Source organism: Lepus europaeus, chromosome 21, assembly GCF_033115175.1.
Source record: "Lepus europaeus isolate LE1 chromosome 21, mLepTim1.pri, whole genome shotgun sequence".
Classification (NCBI taxonomy): Eukaryota; Metazoa; Chordata; class Mammalia; order Lagomorpha; family Leporidae; genus Lepus; species Lepus europaeus.
Window position 1 is genome coordinate 15,487,902 of NC_084847.1, and position 25,091 is coordinate 15,512,992.

Sequence of the window (25,091 nt, forward strand, 5' to 3'; positions counted from 1 at the left end):
TCGCACTCATGGATTCATCCAGTCTCTGTAGGGTGAGCCGGCCGATTTTGCTACCAAAAGTCTGCGAATTCTTCTCAGGTGTCCCCTGAAGACCTGTGTTCTGACTCAGGTCTTCCAGGGCCAACCTGATGATTTGTCACAGTACAGAGAAGCGCTTCCTCCAGACACTGGAGGCCAACTGCAGGTGGCTCCTTGTCCCTCTGCCCTTCCTGTGCCATCAGGGCCACCCCAGTGATAACCGGGAAGAGTACACGGCAGCACCAGAGAAGTGAGGGGCCAAAATCCACCTTGGATCAACACTCGTTATTGACTTTCCTCACAAACAAGCCTTGTACATTTATTTCATGCCACACACGGGGATCAAAAAACATGTATGGGGGCAGGGAGGGGGAAGACCCGGCCCAGGAAGTCCCATACCAGCAGAGGGTGCTGTCTCACCCTTTTACCAGGGAGCCCAGTTTCTGTGTCAAAGCTGTCCTGGGCATCCATTTTCACCTCCTTCCCACTGGAAACCCTAAACCCCTCCCCTTTTTTCCTTCTGGACGGGGAGGTGAGAACGTTTGGAGGACACACTATGTTCTCTCTCCTTCCTGCCCCACTGGAGTCTTTCTCCTAAACCAAAGACTGCAACAGACCCCGTGGGTCATCCAAGGACCAAGCTAGGCTTTTTTTCAAAGCAATCCTGTTCCGAAAAATCCCTGCTCTGCCCCCATTGCAGCTGAGATGTAACCAACCAGACCCAACCCTAAGACCGCCAGGATTTGTGGATGCCAGCCCATGTCTGCGTCTCATTTGTGCCTAGGGTGTCCATGTTGTCTGCCCCCACTGCCCCAATACAGAGCCATTGCAACTCCACAGATTTTTTTTTTACTAAAGAAACACGTGCTTTCTTATTAAACCCCACAGGCGAGGAAACGAGACCTCGTTCGTTCCTACCAGAAGGTCTGGAGGGCGTAGAGTTATTGAAAACGCAGATGGCTCTGAGGAGGAAGTGGACGCTCGTGACGCAGACTTCAACGGAACCAAATCCAGTGAATGAACGACTTCCTCGAATTTTGCACCACAGCAGAAGATCCCACCAAAGAACAGATCAACCAAACCCAGCCCAGCAAACCCTACGTAGCATCATCCAACCCTGTCTTCAAATGTCAAATGTCACGGACAACCCCATGAACATAAAAACCACTGCCCTGAGTCAGGGTACAAAATTCTAAGTTTTTATGATGTGGCAGAGGAAAAAGCCCAACAGGAACAAAAACACCCTCCTGCTCTACCGCTCAGGCAGAGATGTTAAGTTTTTTGGGAAGATACAGCCACAGTAACTGGTCACTGGTAACTTCGTTTACATGACACGGGGTGAAGTTCACCACGGTGGGTGCCGCTGCCCCACTCCCACTCCATTCCCTAACCTGTGTGCCCTTCCGAGTCCCTGAGTAAGGCCCTGGTTTGAGAATCCCTTCTCCCTCTCCTGGCTACCACACCTCAGACATGCACAGTTCACCCCGCCCAAGTGCCTTCTGTAGTCACAAGAAGTAAAAAAGGAGACACTGTTCCATGGATGAGAACAGGGACGGTCCACTGTCTTATGTGCACCCAATTGTACTTCCGGACACCTTCACTAATAAAAGGTCATACGTCACTAGAACGTGCTCACCTCTTCTCTTGTCTTCCACAGAGCAGAGGGAAGCAGGGAGAGCTGGGTTCTAGTTTAATCCTCACAGCAGCCAGGGCTATCACCTTCTACATGGGGACACGGAGGACTGGGGGCGTGAGATCAGTCACCTACGATTTCACAGCTGGCAAAGGAGGAGCAGAGATAAAGAGTGAGGCCGTCTGAGGGGGCTTCTGCGTGCAGGACGTGGGCAGCTCAGGGACTGGGGAGTAAGATCTGTGGCTGACACAGCACTGTTCCCCTGCCCTAAAACATGACCAGGGAAATATTTGCTTTATCCATGAAAACCAAAGTGTATACAATACAAGAGGGCTTCAAAACATTCATGGGATATGTATATTAAAAAGCTCTGGATTTCATTTTCTGTGCCAAAATTCCATGTCCCCATATTTTGAAGTACCCTTAGAGAATGTGTAATCCCTAATACAAAAATCTTAAATCCAAAATTTCAAAGCTTTTTGAGTATAGACATGACATGATGCTACATGTCATGTGAGAGGTTGCACATACATGTGCACTGAGAATACCATATGAAGTTACCATTAGGGGGTGGGTTTTGTGGCACAGTGGGTTAGGCTGCTGCTTGAGACACCCACACCCACATCAGAGTGCCCGGTTCAAGTCCCAGCTGCTCTGCTTCCAATCCAGCTTCTTGCCAATGCACCATGGAAACAGATGATGGCTAGTAGTTGGACCTATACCATTCATGTAGGAGACCTGCATGGAGTTCCAGGCTCCTGGCTTTGGCCTAGCCCAGACATAGCTGTTGCAGGCATTTTGGAAGTAAATTAGGAGACAGAAGCGCTCTGTGTCACATTGCCTTTCAAGTAAATAAATAAATAAACAATTACTTTCAGGGAGTGGGCTTTGGCACAGCAGTTAAGATGCCACTTGGGAAGCCCGCATCCTATGTCAGAGTGCCTTGTTTAAGTCTGGGCTCATCTGCTTCAGACCCAGCTACCTGCTAATGCACACCCTGGGAGACAGCAGGTGATGACTCAAGGACTTGGGTCCCTGACACCTACATGGACAATCTGGATTGTGGTTCCAGCTCCTGGCTTTGGTCTGGCCCAGCCCCAGCTATTGCTGACACTTGGGGAATAAACCAGCAAACAGAAGATCTTTTTCTCTGCCTTTAAAATAAAATGAAAATAAATAAAACTTTAAAATTACCTTCACGGGGTCAGCATTGTGGCACAGCAGGTTAAGCCACCACCTGTGACACTGCCATCCCATATGGGCGCTGGTTCAAGTCCCGGTTGCTCCACTTCCAACCAAGCTCCCTGTTAATGCACCTGAGAAAGCAGCAGAAGATGGTCCAAGCAGTTGGCCCCTGCCACCCACATGGGAGACCTGGAAGAAGCTTCTGGCTTTGGCCTGGCCCAGCCCTAGCCATTGTGGCCACCTGGAGCATGAATGAGCAAACAGCAGATCTGCAGATCTAACTCTGCCGTTCAAATAAAAATAAGTAAAAAAAAAAAAAAAAAAAAAAAAAGTCTGAAAAGCCTGGTCCCAAGCATTTTGCCTAAAGCATTACTTATTTAACCTGTAAAATGCAAAAAAATACAAGACTGCCATGATTTTTTTAAGTTAAATCCCAAATCTATATCCAGCAGGGGTCTACAAACTCTATAAAAGCCAGATGGTGGCCGGCGCCACGGCTCAATAGGCTAATCCTCTGCCTGCGGCGCTGGCACACCGGGTTCTAGTCCCGGTTGCTCCTCTTCCAGTCCAACTCTCTGCTGTGGCCCGGGAAGGCAGTGGAGGATGGCCCAAGTGCTTGGGTCCTGCACCCACATGGGAGACCAGGAGGACGCACCTGGCTCCTAGCTTTGGATCGGCATGGTGCGCCGGCCGCAGCGGCCATTGGGGGGTGAACCAATGGAAAAAAGGAAGACCTTTCTCTCTCTCTCTCACTGTCCTGTCAAAAAAAAAAAAAAGCCAGATGGTAAACATTTTAGCCTTTGAAGGATACATGTGTCACGTTCTCACCTTGATTTCTTTATTTTTATTTTTTGAAATCCTTGAATATATAAAAAACCCCGTAGAGTATGGGGCTATACAGGCTGTGGGCCCATTCCCTCCTCAGTGTGGAATGTCCAGACACATATGCCGGGCAAAGCTTCTACTCAAAACAATGTGTTCTAGAGAGCAACTCTGTAGGATAAAAGTTTTGAGAGGAAATACAGAAATGGAGAGGACTCAACTGAGGAGTGGGCATTTTGTCTGGTGGTTAAGACATCTGCATCCCACAGTGGAGTGGCTCTAGCTCCTGACTCCAGCTCCCCGCCAATGCAGACCTGGGAGGCCTGGATTGAGCTACCAGCTCCTTGCTGTAGTCCTGACCCAGTCCTGTTGTTGTAAGCATACGCGGAATGTCTGAGCCGAGCTCTCTCTGCCTCTCAAATAAATAAAAATCAGAGAACAAAACAGATAACGTACTAACATGCTAATATATGCCGGATGATGGCAAAGTGTCCCAAATACAATACAGGTCCCTGCTGGTGCTCCTGGGAGAGCAGCAGATGATGGCCCAAGTGCTTGGACCTCTGCTATCCATGCAGCAGACCCGAATGGAGTTCCAGGTTCCAGGGTCCTGGCTTCAGCTTAGCTCACCCCTGGCTGCTGTGGACATTTGGGGAGTGAACCAGTGGATATAAGATCTCTCTCTTTATGTCTCCCTCTCTCTGTCATTCTGGCTTTCAAATAAATAAATATATTTTTTAAAGATTTGAACAAGAAATTGTTTTGCGGTTGTTACTTTTTAAAAATGATTTATTATGTTTTTGAAAGTCAGAGTTAACAGAGAAAGAGAAGGAGAGGCAGAGGCAGAGGCAGAGGCAGGGAGGGGGAGGGAGGGAGGAAGAGAAAGATCTTCCATCTGCTGGTTTACTTCCCAAATGGCTGCAACAGCCAGAGCTGGGCCAGGCCAAAGCCAGGAGCTTCATCTGGGTTTCCCACATGCAGGGGCTGAAGCCCATGTGCAGGGGCTGAAGGACTTGGGCCATCCTTCACTGCTTTCCCAGATGCATTATCAGGGAGCTGGATCGGAAGTGGAGCAGCCGGAGCTCAAACCGGTGCCCATGTGTGATGCCAGCACTGCAGGCAGCAACTTCACCTGCTACACCTCTGAAAATAAAATTCTTTAAAAAAATAAAAGCTGGGGGCCAGCACTGTGGTGTAGAAGGTTAAGCCTCTGCATGCAGTGCCAGTATCCAATATGGGTGCCAGTTTGAATCTCGGCTGCTCCACTTCCAATCCAGCTCCCTGCTAATGTGCCGGGTAAGCAGTGGAGGATGGTCCAAATACTTGGAACCCTGCACCAACATGGGAGACCTGGAAGAAACTCCTGGCTCCTGGCTTCAGCCTGGCCCAATCTTGGTTATTGTGGTCATATGGTGAGTAAACCAACAGATGAAAGATCTCTCTCTCCTTCTATTTCTAATAAGCTAATTAATTAAATAAAAAATTTCCACCACCAAACAAGCAAATCCAGAAGTCCAAACAACAAAGCCATATCCACCACACCACAGACCAGTTGATCGTGACTTCCTTTGGATTTTATTGTTCTTTTAGAAAAATAAAAGTACATCTTTTACCGATACAGGTTAGGATGTCTCAGGTTAAAATCCCTAGTACTGCGGCTTAATTCTCTGCTGAATTTCAGTAGCACTTGAAAAGTTCTATTTTCAACTTAAGGACATTTTTGCAGTTCTCATAGAAAATAACTGAGTAACAAAACGAAGGCTGTTAAGTTGCATGCACGCTCCTGAAATTAGTGTGTCTTCCGACCTGTGCGGGGAAGTGAGAGACAGCAGCTCACAGCAAGCGCTGGAATTCCTGCAACGTCTGTCGTTTGCCAAGGAAGCGCCTGCCACAATCCCAGGTTTCAGTGGGATCTGGGGCCTCCGGGCACCTCATGACAGCTCTGAAGGAAGGAAGTCCTGTTCCTAGAGGCTGCATTTCCAAGGCCTCCCAGGGCCCAGACACAGAAGCCATCCCCATGCCAGCGTGGCGGACTCAGGATTTACCTGAAAATTTCTGAAACTCACTTGAAAACCTCAGGAAAGGCACATGGACACGTCCCAGAGGCACAAGACCACGGTTTCAACCATGGCACGTGCCTCTTCCGTTCTCTGCTCCTGAACAGGACTGAGTGCGTGTCGAGCACCGGGACAACTGGCTCTGGACGCAGACACCAGGTGAGCGTGGGCTGTGGGGGGCAGCCCCCGAGATGGGCTACGATCCCTGCTGGAAGGAGACTCGGACGTTAACCGTTACCTCTGAAGACTGACCGGGACTCGGGTGAGCGGGGAACGAGGGGCTAGCCTTGTCAACCACGCTCACAGCCCTCCCCATCTCTTCACGACACACACTCTGCCACAGACGCTGGGACCACGGTGACTTTTCAAGGGACAAACGCCGGGGGCCACGACGACGGCCTCAGTCGCGGGCTCGGGCCACAAAGCACAAAAGCGAGTGACGGTGACCGCTGGCTCTCATTTCTCCAACTAACTTAAGGAAACCAAACACCTACTGCAACGAGGGGGAGAAAGGCAGCGACACTGCACACACACCAGGGCTCCAGAAGCTTCCGTGGCTTTCCTAAAGCAACATCTTGACTACACCCTGGGCTGACGGCAGCGGTGGTGAGGAAATATGCGAAGGCGGCTTCCCAAATTCCAGGCGTTTTCCCAACCTTCAGACAGAGCAAACCAAGTTAAGCTGACGGCACAGCCGTGACCCACTGGCTAGCACGGGGCCCACAGAGTTCTAGAGTATCAATAGTCGGGAGCAGGGCCTCAGGGTCTCAGTTTTCTCTCCTGTGAAATGAAGAAAAGGACACTGGCTATCTGGCTCTCGGACCCCCTGGGTCGCACAAAAAGCGCAGTCTCAGGAAGCCCGCTAAAAGCACCCACTTCTTACTTGTCACTTAGAAATATTAAAAACTGGGGCTGGAGCTATGGAGCAAGCCAAGCCACTGCCTGCAACACTGGAAGCCCATATGAGCACCGGTTTGAGACGTGGCTGCTCCACTTTTGATCCAGCTCCCTGCTAGTGCACCTGGGAAAGCAGTGGAAGATGGCCCAAGTGCTTGGGGCCCTGCTACACATGTGGGAAACTGGAATGGAGTTCCTGGTTCCTGGCTTTGGCCTGGCCCAGTCCTGGTTGTTGCAGCCATTTGGAGAATGTACCAGTGGATGGAAGTTATCTCTTTTTCTCTCTCTCTCTCCCCCTCTGTCATTCTTTCAAATAAATAAATCTCTAAAAACCATTAAAAATTTTAAAATAATAATATAAAAATCTATATCTATATCTATACCTAAAGGTCCAGAAGTTAACTGCATGACATGGAAACTAACTTAATTTCCTGTATGTCTGCCACAGACCCATCAGTCCCAGGTGGCTTAGGAGCCACAGAGAGGGTGGCAGGTCTTAGAGAACCTCTGAATCTGAAAGCTGCCTGGTTTTAAGTAAGACAAGAAATGGGTCGGTGCCACGGGTTACTAGGCTAATCCTCCGTCTGCGGCGCCAGCACCCCGGGTTCTAGTCCTGGTTGGGGTGCGGGATTCTGACCCGGTTGCTCCTCTTCCACTCCAGCTCTCTGCTGTGGCCCAGGAGTGCAGTGGAGGATGGCCCAGCTCCTTGGGCCCTGCACCGGCATGGGAGACCAGGAGGAAGCACCTGGCTCCTGGCTTCGGATCCGCGCAGCGCGCCGGCTTTAGCAGCTATTTGGGGGTGGGGTGGGGGTGTGTGAACCAACGAAAAAGGAAGACCTTTCTGTCTCTAACTCTGCCTGTCAAAAAAAAAAAAAAAAGACAAGAAATGAACCTGTTAGAGACCATGGCTTTTTTTTTTTTTTTTTTTTTTTGACAGGCAGAGTGGACAGTGAGAGAGACAGAGAGAAAGGTCTTCCTTTTTGCCGTTGGTTCACCCTCCAATGGCCGCTGTGGCTGGTGCACCGCGCTGATCCGAAGCCAGGAGCCAGGTGCCCCTCCTGGTCTCCCACGCGGGTGCAGGACCCAAGCACTTGGGCCATCCTCCACTGCACTCCCGGGCCACAGAAGAGAGCTGGACTGAAAGAGGAGCAACCGGGACATAATCCGGCTCCCCAACCGGGACTGGAACCCAGGGTGCCGGCGCTTCAGGCAGAGGATTAGCCTATTGAGCAGCGGCACTGGCCCATGGCTGTGTTTTCTAATTGGGAGATGGGTTTCAGGAATCTAGTCTGGCTAGAACTCAATGTCAGTTTCCTGAAAGGGTCTACAGATTTACCATGAAAAAAAAAAAAAAAAAAAAAGGAGGGGTTGGGGGCATTATGACACACTGACACACTGGGTTAGGCTGCTCAGGACGCTCGCATCCCCTGTCAGATGCCTGAGCTCAAACTCCACCTCCCTCTGGTACTGATCCAGCTCCCTGCTAATGTGACTGCAAGGCAGCAGTGATGGCGCAGGTGCTTGGGCCCTGCCACCCACGTAGGAGATCTGGGTGGAGTCCCAGGCTCCTGGCTTCAGCCTGGCTCAGCCCTAGCCGTTGCAATTACTTGGGAAGTTAAGCAGTGAATACAGATCTCTTTCTCTTTCTGCTGCTCTGCCTTTCAAATAAATACAAATGAAGAAACAAACATTTATAATTAAATAATAAAAGAGAAATTCTCCCTCTGAAGGAAGCAGAGTAGCACACCCAGAACATTTCCACAGAGTGACCACGAGTCACAGATGCAGAACTGAATTAGGAAAACTGCCTTCTCCTTGGCCGTCTGCCCAGACCAGAAGACACCACCTAATTCTGTCTCAAGGGAAGGAAGCAAAAGATAAGGTTTGCTGAAATAATCCTGCAACTTAGAAAACAAGGGCTATGGGCTGGGATGAGCATCTCCCCCCTGGAGTAGCCAGGTGCTCCCCTACCGTGAGGTTCATCAATGGCACTGACCCTTTGTCACCCAACGGCACGCTGGTGCTGCCTGACCGTCTGTCGCCTCCATCTCTGCTCCTGCTCCCCCGCCCTGGGGCTGGGCCACTCGTCCGGTTTGGGGACTGATCGTACACGAAGTTTCGGCAGGAAGCAAGTTTGGACTCCAGCGCCTGGGGAAAAAATATGCTTTCATCTCCCGCTCTTCTCTCTCAGGGGAGTCCCTACATGGAAAAGAACCTAAAACAGTGATTCTCAAACTGTTCCACAGTGGAACCTCAGAGGAATCCAGCATACAGCCAAGTCTTAGCTGTGTGAAATATCCGGGAGGCAGACATCAGGCAGTGGTTACGATGCCTGCGTCCCGCGTGGGAATACCTGGGTTCGCCGACTCTGGCTCCTCAGCTTCCTGCTAATGCACACTCTAGGGAGCAGTGGTGACAGCTCAAGTAATCAGGGCCCTGCTACCCACGTGGGAGATCTGGATTGCATTCCCAGCTTTGGCTTGGTGCAACCCCAACCGTTGCCAGCATGTGGGAAGTGAACTAAAGGATGCAAACAGACTGTCTATCTCTGTCTTTTGCTCTGCCCTCAAATAAATTTTTTAAAAATTATTAATAAAATATTTGGGCAGGGACCTGAGGCACCAGCATCCCATACGGGCACCTTGGGCCCCGGCATCAGTGTGGGAGACCCCGAAGAAGCTTCTGGCTCCTAGCTTCAGATCAGCCCAGGTCCTGCTGCTGCAGCCATTTGGGGAGTGAACCAGCAGATGGCAGACCTCTCTGTGTCTCTCCATCTCTCTGTCTGTAACTCTACCTCTCAAAGAAATAAATAAAATCTTTAAAACAAAGTATTTGGGCATTCCTGGAAAAATCACTAACCCTACCTATCTTCCAACTTTGCCTCTAGAAAACATGTATGAAATCAACTTTTCAAATTTGTTTGCTTTTTTTCTTTACCTCGTTAAGCATGCACAGCAAGGCAGGAGGTTTAAAAAAAGAATTTGGCCTTGTAGTAAGCAGCCCACGAGGAAACTTACAGGGCAGTGAGACCAGCCCAGACTCCTCTGTACTCTGTGCTAGATAGTCAAACAAAGACCTGTTTATGTAACGGAAAACTAGGCAACCAAAAGCTGAAACACTAGGAATGAGTTGCAAACTTCCAGGAAGTTGCAGCCATGAATACACATGCATACTGCCTGAAAACAAGCTGTCAGGACTTGTGCTACACAACCTTCCAGCTGTCGTAAACGAATAAAACAAGTACAGAGAAAATCTTTGCTACTGCTTAAGCCCAAAAGAATCTCTCTCTGAAATTAATACAACACCTGGAAGACTTTCTCTTTCCAAGGAAGGCAATATTTAAATGTTCCCCAGGTTTTGTTTTTTTTTTTTTTTTCAAATTAAGGGGAAAAAACACACATGGATATCAACCTCATTTTCCAGATTGTTTGGAGGAAAAAATGGTACAAGGAAAAAAAAAGACACAGCCAGGAATCTAAGGCAACACTCCAGTTCAGAGCTCTGGGTGACTGGCTATGGCCTTGCCTACAGGAAGCAGGAAGGGTGATGACTCTTAAGAGATGCTAAAGAACCAGCCACACCTACAACTCATGATGCAGCCACTAGAGGGGAAAGAACAGGGTGAACCCTCTCACACAGCCTGAAACATGGGCCCAGCAGGGCATGGCCTTACCCCCACTTTCCGTAGCAGGTCCCCCACGATATTGAGTGCCGATATCCGGGCAGCAGGTGTGAGTGGGGTTCCACCAGCGGGACTGTCCAGACCTGGGGGTACAAAGGGAAGTGTATGGAACAAATCGACCAGTAGCAGTGCGTCTGAGCACTCACATCTCTGCGTGTGACAATCGTGGCAGGGAGCAGGGAGTGAGGGGAAGCTGTTCTCTGTGGCTCAAGAATCAACTGCAGGACACACGGAGTCTCTCTGATATCCACCTCATCCAGTCCTTAAAATGCCTATGTTCAATATTCATTTCTATGTGTTCGTCTTCTTCAGCAAAATCAAAACAAGTCCTTGTGAAGTCTTGAGGATTCCATTATCTTCCCTCACTCAAAAATCTGAAAAGCACTCTAAAGTCTGAAACTCTGTGAGCATTGACATGACACCGCAAGTGGGAAACTCCACACCACACTTGACTTCATGCACAAAATTACTCATGTTTAACTGAGCTTCAGACTGTGCGTAAGGAGTGTATGCAACAGAAAATGAACTTCCTCTGTCGAGGTGGGTCCTACCCCCAAATATCTCATTCTGTATGTGCAAATGCCACAAAATGTGAAGAGAAAAAAAGGATCTGAAATGGGAATCACTCCTGGCCCCAAGCATTTTGAATAAGGGATAGTCAACATGTGGTTAACCAGCCTGAGGAGCCTCTGCGATAAACGCCACACAGATGGAGCCAGCCATAGTTCCCAGGGTTCTACCTACAGAGCCCCTCTCCTCCAAGTGGGTCTGGGACCAGCATCACCTGGGCACTGGTTAGAAATGCAGAATCGCAGGCCCATCCCAGGCCTACTGAATCTGGGGTACATTTAACAAGACCCCAGGTGAGTCGTGTGCCTTAAGTGTGGGCCACGGCGCCAGGCTGGGATTCTAGAAGCTCACCAGCTCTTTACCCCCAGGGCACAAGCTAAGGGATGAGGCAAAATACAGCAGTGGGAGCCCTGGAGCCAGCCAGCCTGGGTTTGAACCCACCCTGGCCATTTACTTGCTGTGTGACGTTAATCAAGCTCCTTAACCCGGGGTCTTGGTCACCACATCCACTGATCAGGCACAGCACTCACATCCTGAGTGCTGAGAACCCAGGGAGACCACAGATGCAGAAGGCTTAGCCAGCACCTACTGAGCACTCACTGCTTGTCTTCCCTAATCCTGTTTTGGATTAGGGAAGATAACAATGTTAGCATTTGCTCTCAGTGGCCTGATTAGAGTCTCACAGGTGAGCAGCCACTGGCAAAGGGACTGGGAGGAAAAGAAAACTCAGGTGTCGTGGTCCTTCCCACACAGCAAGGACCACACTGGGGCTGGTACCCAACAGCTGTATTCTGGACACACTTTAATTTGATTACTGACGATTTACATTTGGGCGATTTCATATTCAAAAAGGATTTTCAGCTTTTGGCAAAGATCAGAAAGATCCACAAATGCTGGGCCCACATTCCTTGCGACAGGAGTAGAACAGTGGCTCCCTTCTAAGTAGGGTGGCCCCTCCTATACCTCACCACAGATCCCACACCAGATCCAAGACATTCCTCTCATGTATCTCAGTGCCCTGCAGCTGACAGCTTCCCAGACTGCGCCCTGTTGTGCAGCCTGTTCCAAATCATCTCACCCGGGACCCACCCGGGTTCTCAGTGGGGCAAAACACAAGATCCTCATCCCCTTACCGTGTCTGAAGGCCCCTGGGGTGTTTACACCGGCGCTGGGCCCCCGATGAGCTATGGGGGTGGACGGCACCGAGCCTGTGGCCTGCACAGCTGTGTCTGTTCTTTCAGCTTCCACGGAGCTGGGCATGGGGGTCCTGGGTTTGTCTTGCTTCTGCTGCACAGCCAACTCCTGCCGCAAATCTGTGCCAGGAAATGCATTGAAAGTTGAGGTCCTTGCTTTGGGTTGGTGGGGCGGGGAGCTCCCACAAGGAGGTGAGGAGAGTTTTCCACCTCGTGGAAAACTCCAGGTAGATGAACCCAGTGTGAAGACACCCTCATGACTCTGCCTTGCAGACTGGTAAAACCACAAGATTCTTCTTTTGTTTGAAAAAACAAGAGGCTTCTGAACGGCTTTTAGAAATGATGGCCAGGACACACTACTGTCTTAATGTCACAAAACACCCCAGCTCAGCAGTGTATGTAGGACACTAAATGGAGGTATGCTTTCCTAACCTGTCCCCAGACACCTTCCTCACCCAGGAGTTTTGCACTCTGCATTATCAGACGTATAGTTTCTACATATGAGGGTACTTTACAAAGCTCACAGAGAATGGAATTAAAGGGCCAGTGCTGTTGTATAGTGGGTAAAGTTGCTGTCTGCCAGCCAGCATCCCATATGGGTGCCAGTTTGGGTCCTTTCTAATGCACACAGAGGATGGTCCAAGTGGTTGGGCCCCTGCACTCATGTGGGAAACCTGGAGGAGGCTCCTGTCTCCTGGGTTTGGATTGGTTCAACTCTGGCAGCTGCAGCCATTTGGGGAGTAAATCAACAGATGAAAGACCTCTCTAACTCTGCCTTTCAAGTAAATAAATAAATCTTAAAAAAAAAAGGCCGGCGCCGCGGCTCACTTGGTTAATCCTCTGCCTACGGCACCAGCACCCCAGGTTCTAGTCCCGGTTGGGGTGCCGGATTCTGTCCCGGTTGCTCCTCTTCCAGTCCAGCTCTCTGCTGTGGCCCAGGAAGGCAGTGGAGGATGGCCCAGGTCTTTGGGCCTGGCACCCGCATGGGAGACCAGGAGAAGCACCTGGCTCCTGGCTTCGGATCGGCACAGCGCGCCAGCCGTGGCGGCCATTTGGGGGGTGACCGACGGAAAAGGAAGACCTTTCTCTCTGTCTCTCTGTCTCTAACTCTGCCTGTCAAAAACAAAAAACAAAAAACTCAAATGCCCCCAGTGTGGATGACAGACTAATGACCATCTCATTCCAGCTGGAAAGCTCTGCCTCGGAACGTGACAAGGTTTCAGAGTTCTCAGCCAAGCTATATCAAATGCCATCTAGTCACAAAATCACGGGCTGGCCAGCAATCCCACAAAACTTGTGTTCCTACCAAACTGGTGTGGTGTGAGGGACACACCAGGAAGCATCTTTCTTAAGGTGAATTCAGCTGCCCAGGGGCAAAACCCCAAGCCAAGGGCTTAATCTGTGAACTCCAAAGCTAGTTCTGCAAAAACCCAGGAGGGGTGTTTATGGGGTTGCACGTCTGACAGATCTGAGCACTGGCCCATGTGGTCTGCTGTGCAGAGTTCTGGGGAGGCAGTAGGACCAGGAACACAGGCAGGGAGAAGTGACAACAAAGGGGCAGACACAGAGAACAAGGCCACGGCCTCCTGACCTCTGGCTTCATCCTTCAGCCGCTGCACGGATTCTAGGAGATTTTCCTTCTCGTCAAGTTCGCTTTCCAGGAAGGCATTTCTTTCGATGGCTTGATTCAGGCGCTGCTCAAAGTCTTCCAGAGACATGATCGTGGCCCTGGGAACGAGAAAAACCAAGTCATTCAAGAGAGCAAGTGGGAGCCTCCATCCAGCACCAAGAGAACCAGGAGATGGAAGGGTCAGCGATACCTGGGCACAAGTCCCAGCTCTGGGCTTCCTGGTACTGGAGAGCTGGGCAAGTCCCCTTGGCTTCTGGGACTGGGGCTCTCCACTTGCAGACTGGGAGTCTGCAGAGCTCACAAGATGCCCCAGGCTGCCACAAGGATTCAGTAAGATAACGTCCGCTCAGCACCCAGCAGGGAGCCCAGGCCTCATCAGAACTGCACACGGCATCCCGCTGTCTGGGAAGAGCAGCAGGCTCTGCCTTCTCTTGGAAGCTCACAGTGCAAAACACCACTCGCAACAGCCTAATCACATACACGTGCAATTTAACAACCTGCATTTAATCACACAGAAGAAACCACCTTTCACCGCCTAGCTATGTTAAAGGTTTAAAAAGTTCTGGGGCCAGTGCTGTGGCATAGTAGGCTGAGCCTCTGCCTGCGGCGCCAGTTCATATCCCAGCTACCCCTCTTCCAATCCGGTTCTCTGTTGATGGCCTGGGAAAGCAGTCCAAGATGGCTCAAGTGCTTGGGCCCCTGCACCTATGTGGGAGACCTAGAAGAAGCTCCTGGCTCCTGACTTTAGATAGGCTCAGCTCTGGCCATTGTGGCCATTTGGAGAGTGAGCCAGAGGATGGAAGACCTCTCTCTCGGTCTCAAAGTCCCATTCTAGCCAGCAGCCCTGCTAACACTCACTTCTTGTAAGCAGGTCAGACATTTCACTAGAGCACTGTGCCAAAAAGCAGAGAAGTGCTGTAACAAAGACATCTATTTAACTCTGTCTGGGCAAGCTACCTTCTCTGTGCCCCAGTTTCTTCATATATAAAGCAGGGACGGTACAGGACTTCACAGAAGAGTGAGGAGCAAGGAGAGTCATATAAAACACACAACCGGGGCTGGCATTTGGTGCAGGGGCTAAATGACTGCCTGGATGCCTGCGTCTCATATCAGAGTGTGAGCCTGGCTCCCTGCCCGATTCCAGCTTCCTGCTAATGCACGCTGGGAGGCAGCAGGTCATGGTTCAAGTATCTGGGTCTCTGCCGCCAAAACGGGAGACGTGGATGGAGATCCCAGCTCCTGGCTTCAACTTGGCCCAGCACGAGCTAACATGGGCAATTGGCAAGTGAACCAGCAGATGGAAGGTACCTCTTTCTGTCTTTCAAATAAATCTTACAACAACAAAAATGCCTCCTGGTCTTACCACCATGTTATACTGACTGTACAAAACGAGGAGGCAGACCTTCCCCATACACTCCTCAGCTCAGGACTTGTGCCTGGTCCGTACTGTGAATGAGGGGTACATGAAGTTGGTGGGGTGGTGGGGGGAGCACAAAATGCTTCCTATGTATGTGCTCAGAAAAATGCCAGCAATGGGTAAAGGTTCAACTTCCAGCTGCTTTGCTTCTGATCCAGCTCCCTGCAAACGCCTGGGAAAGGAGAAGATGGCCCAAGTGTCTGGGTCCCTGCACCCATGTGTCCCTGCAGCCTGGCCCGGCCCTGGCTGTTGCAGCCATTTGAAGAGTGAATCAATGGATGGAAGATATCCCTCTGTCTCTCCATCCCTCTAGATAACTCTGCCTTTCAAATAAATAAATCTTAAAAAAAAAAAAAACAAAAACAAACAAAAAAAACACCTTAATCTTGAGTCTCAGTTCATTCAACCACTAAGCGAGGACAGATTCAATCAACTTGTCCTCACGTCTAGATTGAGTTTCTTAGTACCTACCCTCAAACGGTCTTGAGAAATAAATAGGAAAGTTACTAAAGGTGCCTGATTGAAAGAAACAAAGGCCGGCGCCTGGCTCAACAGGCTAATCCTATGCCTTGTGGTGCCGGCACACCGGGTTCTAGTTCTGGTTGGGGCTCCAGATTCTATCCCGGTTGCTCCTCTTCCAGGCCAGCTCTCTGCTATGGCCCGGGAAGGCAGTGGAGGATGGCCCAAGTCCTTGGGCCCTGCACCCGTATGGGAGACCAGGAGAAGCACCTGGCTCCTGGCTTCGGATTAGCGCGATGCGCCAGCCGCAGTGCACCGGCCGCAGCAGCCATTGGAGGGTGAACCAACGGCAAAAAGGAAGACCTTTCTCTCTGTCTCTCTCTCACTGTCCACTGTCCACTCTGCCTGTCAAAAAAAAAAAAAAAAAGAAAGAAAGAAACAAAGGGTAATATTTAGGACGACAACACTGGAATCAGCTAAAATAGTCCTCAGGTCAGCATGTCAAGCAGCGATGATAAAATTACCTAGGAATTCCTCTGACCACACATAAGCACCGCTTTACTGTAGGGCACAGACGCCTGTGGAAACAGACACTGTGTTTATGAAGAGGAAGACAGGAAGTTATACACCAATTTGTTTATTTCACAGGTAGAGTTAGACAGTCAGAGAGACAGAGAAATGTCTTCCTTCCGTTGGTTCACTCCACAAATGGCTGCTATGGCCAGCACGCTGTGCCGGTCTGAAGCCAGGTGCTTCTTCCTGGTCTCCCATGCAGGTGCAGGGCCCAAGCACCTGGGCCATCCTCCACTGCACTCCCGGGCCATAGCAGAGAGCTGGACTGGAAGAGGAGCCACTGGGACTAGAACCCAGCACCCATATGGGATGCCAGCGCCATAGGCGGAGGATTAACCAGGTGAGCCACGGCACTGGCCCTGAGGATGTTATATACCAATTAATTCTTGGGGCTGGTGTTGTGGTGCAATAAGGTCAAACTGGCATCCCATACTGGAATATGGGTTTGAGTCCTGACTGCTCTACTTCTGATTCAACTCTCTGTTAATGTGCCTGGGAAGCAGCAGCAGATGGCCCAAGTGTTTGGGGCCCCGCCACCCACGTTGGGGAGACCAGGATGGAGTTCCAGATTCCTGACTTTGGCCTGGTCCAGCCCTGTTGTGAGAGTGAACCAGACAACAGAAGATCTGTTTCTCCCTCTGTGGCTCTGCCTTTTAAATAAGGAAATAATTTTTTTTCTTTAAATCCATTGCTAATTCACCTAGGTGGCTCCCCAGCCGGCCTCAGACCTGGAAGTGAGGCTCACTCTGGGCTGCAATGGTTTCTGATGCTACCTTCACCACGAGTTACACTCACAAGTATCTGCATCTGCTTCCGGACCTTCGGTTGCGCTTGTTAGTCTGTTCACGTAACCAGTGCCAGGCTGTGGTTCATCGCTGAGGCTCTACGGTAGCCTCCTCCTTGTGTCAGTTCCCTCACAGCCTCCTGTTCAGAGCTCCCCTGGCCATCCTTATTTCATTATCACACTATCACAAATCAGCCTGCCTGTGCCATCTGTATTTTTATTTGGATGGTGTTACTTTTATCATTAGCTTTCAGAGAACTTTCTTTATTTAATGACCGATTGAAAGTGTGATGAAAGTACAACAGAGGAGTAAAGATTTATGGAAATTTACAACAAGATACATTCCAACTGGATCAGAAATTTAAACAGTTATTTGTTCAAAATCTACTCGTTTGTTTCGAGAATGCCAGAGAACTTAAGATCAACTTCGGAAACATTTCTGCCACCGCTGAACCCATGTGGATCAATAATCTTGAGACTGTACCTGGTCAGAGTAATAGCAGCAGTGTTACCAAGAAGGCATGCCATTCCGATTTATTTACTTCAGAATTAAAGTCAGCATGTTAGTTGTTGTCTGAGTGAAAATCACTTTTTGTAGTTCATCTACTGAAGTGATATATAAAAATACAGTTATGGGGCAGACATTCTGGTGCTTCCTGCTATGTACCCTGAGTGGCAGAAAATGATGGCTCAAAAGCTTGGGCTCCTTCTACTCACATGAGAGACCTGAATGGAGTTCCAGGCTCTTGGTTTTAGCCTGGCCCAGCCCTGGCTGGTGCAGGCAGTTAGGGAGTGAAACAATCAATGCTCTTTCAAGTAGAGAAAAATAAGCATTTTTTAAAAATTTACTGTAAATTACAAAATACTGTAGAAATTAATGACTGAAAACTATTCATTTCACATAATATTGAGAACCTGAAAACTGTTCGATGGAGAAACAGATTTTCAATAAACTTAAATATTAAGAGACAGAGTTGTTGAATATCTTTTTTAAGCCAAAACACCACATGGAAGATAAATTTAAATTATCTCAACTTTAATCTCTGTAGAACTTCTGGTATCTCAGTACTCATGTATTTCACAAAGTAACCTTTAGGGCATGTATTTAACCTTTTAATTTTTAGCTACTTCCAACTACCCCCTTAGTCTTTCAAAGTTATTATTGAACAAGGTTCCCCTCCTCAATAAAAAGCAAGTCATTCAGTTTTACAGATATGCAGTATAAAAACAGTAAGAACAATTAAACAGCTGATGGCACCGAGAAATTGTTCTTACAGCAGACTTTCAAATTTCCAAAATTTGAAATTATAAAATTAAAATTGTATAATAGAAATATTCTGGAAGTCAGAGTTGTAGTACAGTGTGTTAAGCCACCTCGGATGCCCACATCCCATATTGGAGTGCCTCTGATCCACCTCCAATCCATCTTTCTGCTTAACACACCCAGGGAGGCAGCACCTGGGAAGGCAGTGGATGACAGACCAAGCACTTGGGTCTCTCCCACCCAATGGGAGATCAGGATGGGAATTCCTGGCTCTTGGCTTCAGCCTGATTGCTGTAGGCATTTGGGGAGTCAATCAGTGGCTGGAAGATTCTCTCTCTCTTCCTCTCAAATAATTTTTAAAAATGTTGAAGTTTTTAAAAATAAAACTTTGGTAATCTGGAATTTTATTCATTCTCTAACAAATAATGGTGATTTGTGCTTCTACCCCATCTGATCTGAACACTCCATTATTCAGGGCATGGACAATATGTGACCCCAGTGTATCTTTAGTAAAAATGTGAGAGAAGAAAGAAAAACAAAACACAAAAATACTAGAGGACAACACAGGCCAGATGATCTCATCAACACTGAAGTGAGAAGGGCCTTCAAGCTTGACATTCATGACCTGGTAATTACGTAATTAGGTAATTAGGGTGGAAGGAAGACAAACTCCAAACACTTGTGACTCACAGCCTACACCAAGGTAGAAAACTTTCCTAGAAAAGATGAAAAACACTCACAAAATCCAACCAACAACAGACCAAAGATTACTAGAGAGCTCACAGAAAATAAAACAGCTCCTAAGCATATAAAAGGAAACTCAAGGTCACTCTCAATCCAGAAACGCACCTATTTCTTACCTACTCAATTTGCAGAAATCCAAAGATTGAAAACCACTGTGTGAATGAATAAAATTAATCGGAAAACAAGGATTCACACACACAGCTGCTGGAATGAAAAGTGGCACAACCATAGATAACAGCTGATAAACACAGACGCATGGATCTTTTACATCTGGAAATTTATTCCACAGATACACATCTGTACTGAGCTACTGTACCGAGTTGCTTATCACTGCTGGAGAATGGAAATGAACAGACATCTATCCACAGGGGACGGGACAAATAAATTATTATGTTATCATACAAGACAATACCAATCACACAATCAAGTATTATGTATTTGGGAAGAAAAAAGGAATGCTCTGTGTCCTAATACAAAGCAATCTCCAAGATCCACTGTTATGTGAGAAAACAAGATGTATAACACTGTGTACAGAATGCTCCTTTGTAGGGGAAAGAAGATACTACAAGTTTCTACTTTAATATGTTTGAATTTGCATTTAAAAAACCAAACCCCTTTGGGTGGGCATTTGAACTAGCAGTTAAGACACTAGTTAGAATGCCTGTGTCCCACATCTGAGTATCTGGGTTCAATTCTTGGCTCCTGCTTCTGATTCCAAACCCTGTTAATGCAGAACTTGAGAGGCAGCAGCAAAACCTCAAGTAGCTGGGTTTCTGCTGCCCACGTTGGAGACCTGGACTGAATTCCTCGCTCCCAGCTGTAGCATAGCTGAATAGCATCCTTAAAGAGACAAAAGCTCCCTAGCTGTCACAAGCATTTGGGAAGTGAACCAACAGTCTCTGTATCTGCCTCTCAAATAAATAAAGGAACAAAAGTCTACCCCTTTGTACATATATATTTTTAACTCTGAATATACAACCGCACTATGGTAGACTACATTATTAGTCTCAATGGTTCACCCCTCCTTGATCCGCACCCTGGTTGCAGCCGTACAGTCGATGAAATAGTCTTTCCCACCCTCTGACTCAGCTTGCCTATGGGACTTGCTCTGATCAATGATAAACAGGGAAGTGACGATGTGCAAGTGGGAGGTCAGAATTCAGAACGCAGCTTCACAGACCACAAATCCACAGTAATCAAGTCATTATGGTACTGGTGAGACAGTTCACAACCTACACACTGCACCAAAACAGATGGTCCAGAATTAGATCCCAGAATATGTGAGAGGTGAACAGATGACAAAATGGACTTTAAATCAATGGAAAAAAAGATGACGTGTTTAATACTACTGGCACACCTAAATAAAGGTGGATTCATATCTTACCCTAGATACAAATATAAATTCCTAGTGGACTAAGGCAAAGTGTACCAAAAAAATCAAACAATAAAAAACCTTTCCGAAAATAATAAAACAACACACGCCCAATCAAAGTATCAAGAAGACTGCCCTCATGAAGTCTCAAAACCTAGAAGCTATAAAAGATGTACATGAGGACCTAAAGATAGAAACCAGGGAAGACACTTTGCACAGCAGTTGGTCTGCTGCTTCTGATGCCCATATTCCACACTGCAGTCCCTGGTCTGAGTCTGTGCCACCCCACTCCCAATGCAGCGTTCTGCCAAAGCACACCCTGGGACTCAGCAGGTGATAACTCAAGTATCTGGGTCCCTGCGACCCACATGGGAGGCCTGGATTGAGTTCTGGTTTTGGCTTGGCCCCAACACTGGCCATTGTAGGTATTTGAGGAGTGAACCATAGGATGGAACATCTCTCTCCATCTGTCTCTCTTTCTCTGCTTTTCAAATGAAATGAAAATAAACTTCAAAACACAGAAAATATTTGTATGGAAAATGACACCATAGACAACGCCAACAGAATAAAGATTAGTCTGGAAAAAGATATTTTCAATGCATGTCAAAAGATGAGTTGCAAAAATAAGTGCTCTTACAAACTGACAAGAAACAAAGTTCCACTTCTGGTAACAATAAGACAAAACCTCCGGTAGCTTACAGTTATAAACTATGAATAAAAGGTGAAAAAATTACTTGAAGCCCTGGCAGAAACTGGATGGGAGTCAACACCTTGAAGAAGAGGTGAAGTTTGCCTCTTCACAAGCTTTTTGTCTAAGGCATCAGTGCAAGAAATCTAACCAGGGTGGGGAGCCCAGGTTCTGCATTAAAAACTCTAAATTTCTGGTGGACCCTGAACTGCATGTACGTGGTGGACTTGAAGCAGCCCATGAACAGATGAAAGAACCAAACAGGTTCCATCTACTGCCCGTCACAGGGCACGTGCAGTTTGGAGTGCAACTTTAGCCAAGTTAACTGCCTGAAAAATGAAAACCAAGAACTTTAGAGAACTCGTAGTCTCTACAACACCAAACAGAAAACCAAGAACCTGAGAGAAATCGCCGTCTCTGTAACACATCTCAATGTCCAGAATCTAACCCCAAATTACTGGACTTCTGAAAGGCAAAGAAAACAGGACTCAGGAGAAAAGGCAGGGTCTGGCATTTTGGTGTGCTGGGTTAAGTCACCACCTGTGACACCAGCAACCCGCAGGTCCTGACTGCTCTGCTTCCCATCCAGCTCCCTGCTAATGCACCTGGGAAAGCAGCAGAAGATGGTCCAAGTCTTTGGGCTCCTACACCTATGCCAAAGACCTAGATGGAATTCTGGGCTCCTGGCTTTGGCCTGGCCCAGCCCCAGCTGTTGTGGCCATTTGGGGAGTGAGCCAGCAGATGTAGGACCTTTCTCTCTTCCCTGTCTCTCTCTGTAACTCTGCTTTTCAAATAAAAAATAAATCTTAGAGAGAAGGAGAAGGCGATTACTGGAAACTGGCCCTCACATAAACTGAAAATACATAAAAATGTAAAGGGTGGGGGCAGGCATTTGACACAGAGTTAAGGCACAGCTTGGAATGCCCACACCCTTATCAGCATGCCTGGAGTGGAATCTCTGCTCCAGCTTCCTGCTGGCACACCTGGGAGGCAGCAGGTGAAGGCTCAGATAGTCGGGTCCCTGCCACCCATGTGGGAGAAGTGGACCGAGTTCCTCTTCCAGGTCCAGCCCGGGCGACTCCTGTCCAGTTGAGGGCATTTAGGGAGCAGACCAGCGGATGGGAGCTCTCTTGTATCTGTCTGTCTGCCTCTGTCTCTTCCTCTCTTTCAAATAAAAATGAAAATAAATTGAAGCGAGAAAAGGAAAAAATAAACATGTCAAGCCAGAATTCTACATGCAACAAAAATACCCTTCAAGAATGAAGGCAAAGGGCTGGCATAGTGGCATAACTGGTGAAGCCACTGCCTGTGATGCCAGCATCCCATATGGGCACCAGTTCAAGTCCCGGTTGCACCACTACCAATCCCGCTCCCAGCTAATGCGCCTGGGAAAGCAGAAGAGGATAGCCCAGAGACAGAGCTGGAGTCAGGAGCTTCTTCTGGGTCTCCCTATGGATGCAGGGGTCCAAGGACTTGGGCCATCTTCTGCTGCTTTCCCAGGCCCATCAGCAGGGAGCTGGATAGGAAGTTGAACAGCTAGGACTCGAACCAGAGCTCATATAGGATGCCAGTGCTGCAGACAGCAGCTTAACACACCACGCCACAACACTGATCTCGTAAGTAAACCTTCAAAATAATTCAATAGGGGCTGGCACTGTGGCGTAGTGGGTAAAGCCACTGCCCGAGTGCCGACATCCCATATGAGCACCGGTTCGAGTCCCAGATGCTCCACTTACAGTCCAGCTCTCTGCTGTGGGCTAGGAAAGCAGTGGAAGATGGCCCAAGTCTTTGTGCCTCTGCACCTGCATGGGAGACTGGGAGAAGCTCCTGGTGCACAGCTCCAGCTGCTGTGGCCAGTTGGGGGAGTGAACCAGCAGCTGGAAGACCTCTCTCTGCCTTTGCCTCTCCTTTCTCTAACTCTTTCAAATAAATAAATCTTTAAAAAATAAATAAATAAGCATTGTTCTTTGAACACTCTCCTTTCCTTCCATACTTGTCCTTCCGAAGGGAACACTCTGACCTCACACACTTCCCCCAGGACAATGGCTACTCCCCTCTGTGGTCTTAGCCTAACTGGTATTTCCTCTGGGAAGCCTTGTCTGACATTCCGCTACCGGCAGCCAAATGAATCTCTCCCATTGCATGCCCCAACAACACCCTGGACGCCAGCACTTACTACTGTAATTAAGCTGCCCTGATTCTCTGGTTGTCTTTCCCCGCGAGACTGAGATCTGCAAAGGCGCTGCGTTGTTTTGCTCTCCAGGCTCAGCACAGTGCCTGGTACCAACAGCAGAGACAAAAGGCTCCCAGCCCATTTTCTGCCTCCCCACCCACCGTTTGGCTCTTTCCAGGTCGTCGTTGGCTTGCTCCAGCTCGCGGATGTATTTCTGCAGTTGATCTTTAATTGCCTTCGTCTGTGCAAGGTCGTCCTCTAAGGCGGAGATCTGCCTGTAGCCCTCAGAATGCTGCATTTCAAACTTTTCCTGAAAGGCAAAATTCACACTGGGTCAATGACTTAGGACTCCCGATAGCGGAGCTCATTCTCCTCTTTGCAGCTCTGTACAGATGCTGAGGGTTAATCATGGAACACAGGCCCTCCTGAGGGTGGCATGTGTGCTTTGTAGCCACTGGTCATCCACTCTGCCCCCGCCCCACATCCTGATTTCTTTACGGGATTTCTCTCCCCTTCATTGGAGTCTTAAAGGATCCGCCTTCCCTCCCATTCACTGAGGCAGCCGCAGACTCCCTCTCCCAGTCTCCGACCAGGAGGCAAACCTGAGCCTTATCAAAGCACTCTGCACCAACACGGAATCAGCAAGTAACGAGAGACAGCGGGAGCAAGTGGAGGTCACTCATAGCAGACACGTCCTAACCACCTGAAGTGCTTCCTGCCTCCCAGTCCTCTGCCCACTTCCAAACCTGGTCCATGCAGCCTCCAACAATCTGCAATCAATCCCTTTTTGCTCAAAGCACCCAGAACCATCGAAAGCCACATGCAGCCCTCCAAGCCTCACCCCCAAAGGCAACAGGGACCCGCCCCGCATACTACGCTGTGTGGCAAATGGAGTACCAGCGATTCGTGGTCGTGGCTTGTGGTGGCACTGCCTGCCTGCGCCTCCCAGGAAAAGGGGGGTATCGCTCGCGTACGGAGCTTGACAACTGCTTTAATTTTGCGACTCAGGACACTCCCGCACAGCATGGGGGGAGTCATAAGGAACGTTTCGACCCGAGGAAGGAAGGATGGAAGGAAGGAAGAAAGATAGGAAGGGAGGGAGAACAAATGGGAGAAAGTAAGAGATGGATAGGAAAACAGCTGCTCTCCACTACCAGTGGGTGCTCAGTGTGACTCGGTCAGTGCTGTCTAGAGGCGAACACTGGTCCAGATGACCTCTTCACGGTGCACTGTTGCCCAAGTGCAGCAGCCAATGTTTATCCCAGGTTTAGTCTGCGCCAGCCTTTGCGTTAAGGACACTGCCTATGTTGTCTGATTTAATCCCACTTCAGAGTTGTGGGAAGGAGGCTCTGTGACTTAACGAGCCTAAAGTCAACAGGGAGCCAGTGCCTGAGCCAACATCAAACACAGGTCCCCTGAGCCGCTGCTTGTAGGACAACGAGGCTAAATGTCCTTAACCACTTCAATCCAGGTCACCAAGCTACTGAACACACACACACGCTCTTTCCCAATTCTGCTCCTCTTTGACATTCCTTTCCTTCATCAAATACCCTCCCTAGCGCCTACAACCTGAGAGAAAGCAATCAAGGTCTAGCCTGAGAAGTTAGAGAGGCAGCGTTCTCCGTGTTACTCAATAAGGAAACAAAGCCGACGCTAGACACAGGGTGGACGAGCCAGGGAGAGTGAGGTAATGGTGCTGAGGCTGCAGGGGCGTGGCGAGAGCCACTGTGAGAGAGAACTTCCAAAGGACAAGCAGATTATTTACAGGGGCCAGGGCCCCTCTGATGCTCCTGTTTCCTGGCTTTGAGCAGAGGAGGCGTCTGCACTCGCCAGCTGAGGCAGCCCAGGCCCCACGTCTGGGCTGGTTCCCAGGCAGGGCTCTGCCTGCCTCCTGCCCTTTATCTGGGGACATTTCCACATGCAACCGGGT

General features: G+C 48.8%; 2 protein-coding genes and 1 pseudogene across 7 annotated transcripts in view; 2 read left to right on the plus strand and 1 right to left on the minus strand.

The window, feature by feature from the left end:
* MYH11 (myosin heavy chain 11) overlaps positions 1-1,639 on the plus strand; it is a 106,454-nt gene extending 104,815 nt beyond the window's left edge. The window contains exon 41 of one of the 2 annotated variants that reach the window (XM_062180504.1): positions 907-1,639. In XM_062180504.1, coding sequence (XP_062036488.1) covers positions 907-1,039 — 133 coding nt within the window. In that variant the 3' untranslated portion in view covers positions 1,040-1,639. The remainder of the gene's footprint in view (positions 1-906) is intronic. The other variant, XM_062180505.1, reaches the window with a different exon arrangement.
* The window catches only part of NDE1 (nudE neurodevelopment protein 1), a 53,368-nt gene that overhangs the window by 11,779 nt on the left and 16,498 nt on the right, over positions 1-25,091 (minus strand). The window contains exons 4-9 of one of the 5 annotated variants that reach the window (XM_062180508.1): positions 23,323-23,471; positions 13,649-13,785; positions 11,998-12,177; positions 10,286-10,377; positions 8,609-8,760; positions 2,846-2,967 (exon numbers count right to left, since the gene is read on the minus strand). In XM_062180508.1, the coding sequence (XP_062036492.1) occupies positions 2,877-2,967; positions 8,609-8,760; positions 10,286-10,377; positions 11,998-12,177; positions 13,649-13,785; positions 23,323-23,471 (801 nt within the window). In that variant the 3' untranslated portion in view covers positions 2,846-2,876. Of the gene's footprint in view, positions 1-2,845; positions 2,968-5,173; positions 6,372-6,398; positions 6,496-8,583; positions 8,761-10,285; positions 10,378-11,997; positions 12,178-13,648; positions 13,786-23,322; positions 23,472-25,091 lie in introns of those variants that run through there. The other 4 variants (XM_062180506.1, XM_062180507.1, XM_062180509.1 and 1 more) reach the window with 4 other exon arrangements.
* On the plus strand, positions 15,035-15,154 carry LOC133751146 (small nucleolar RNA SNORA51; annotated as a pseudogene).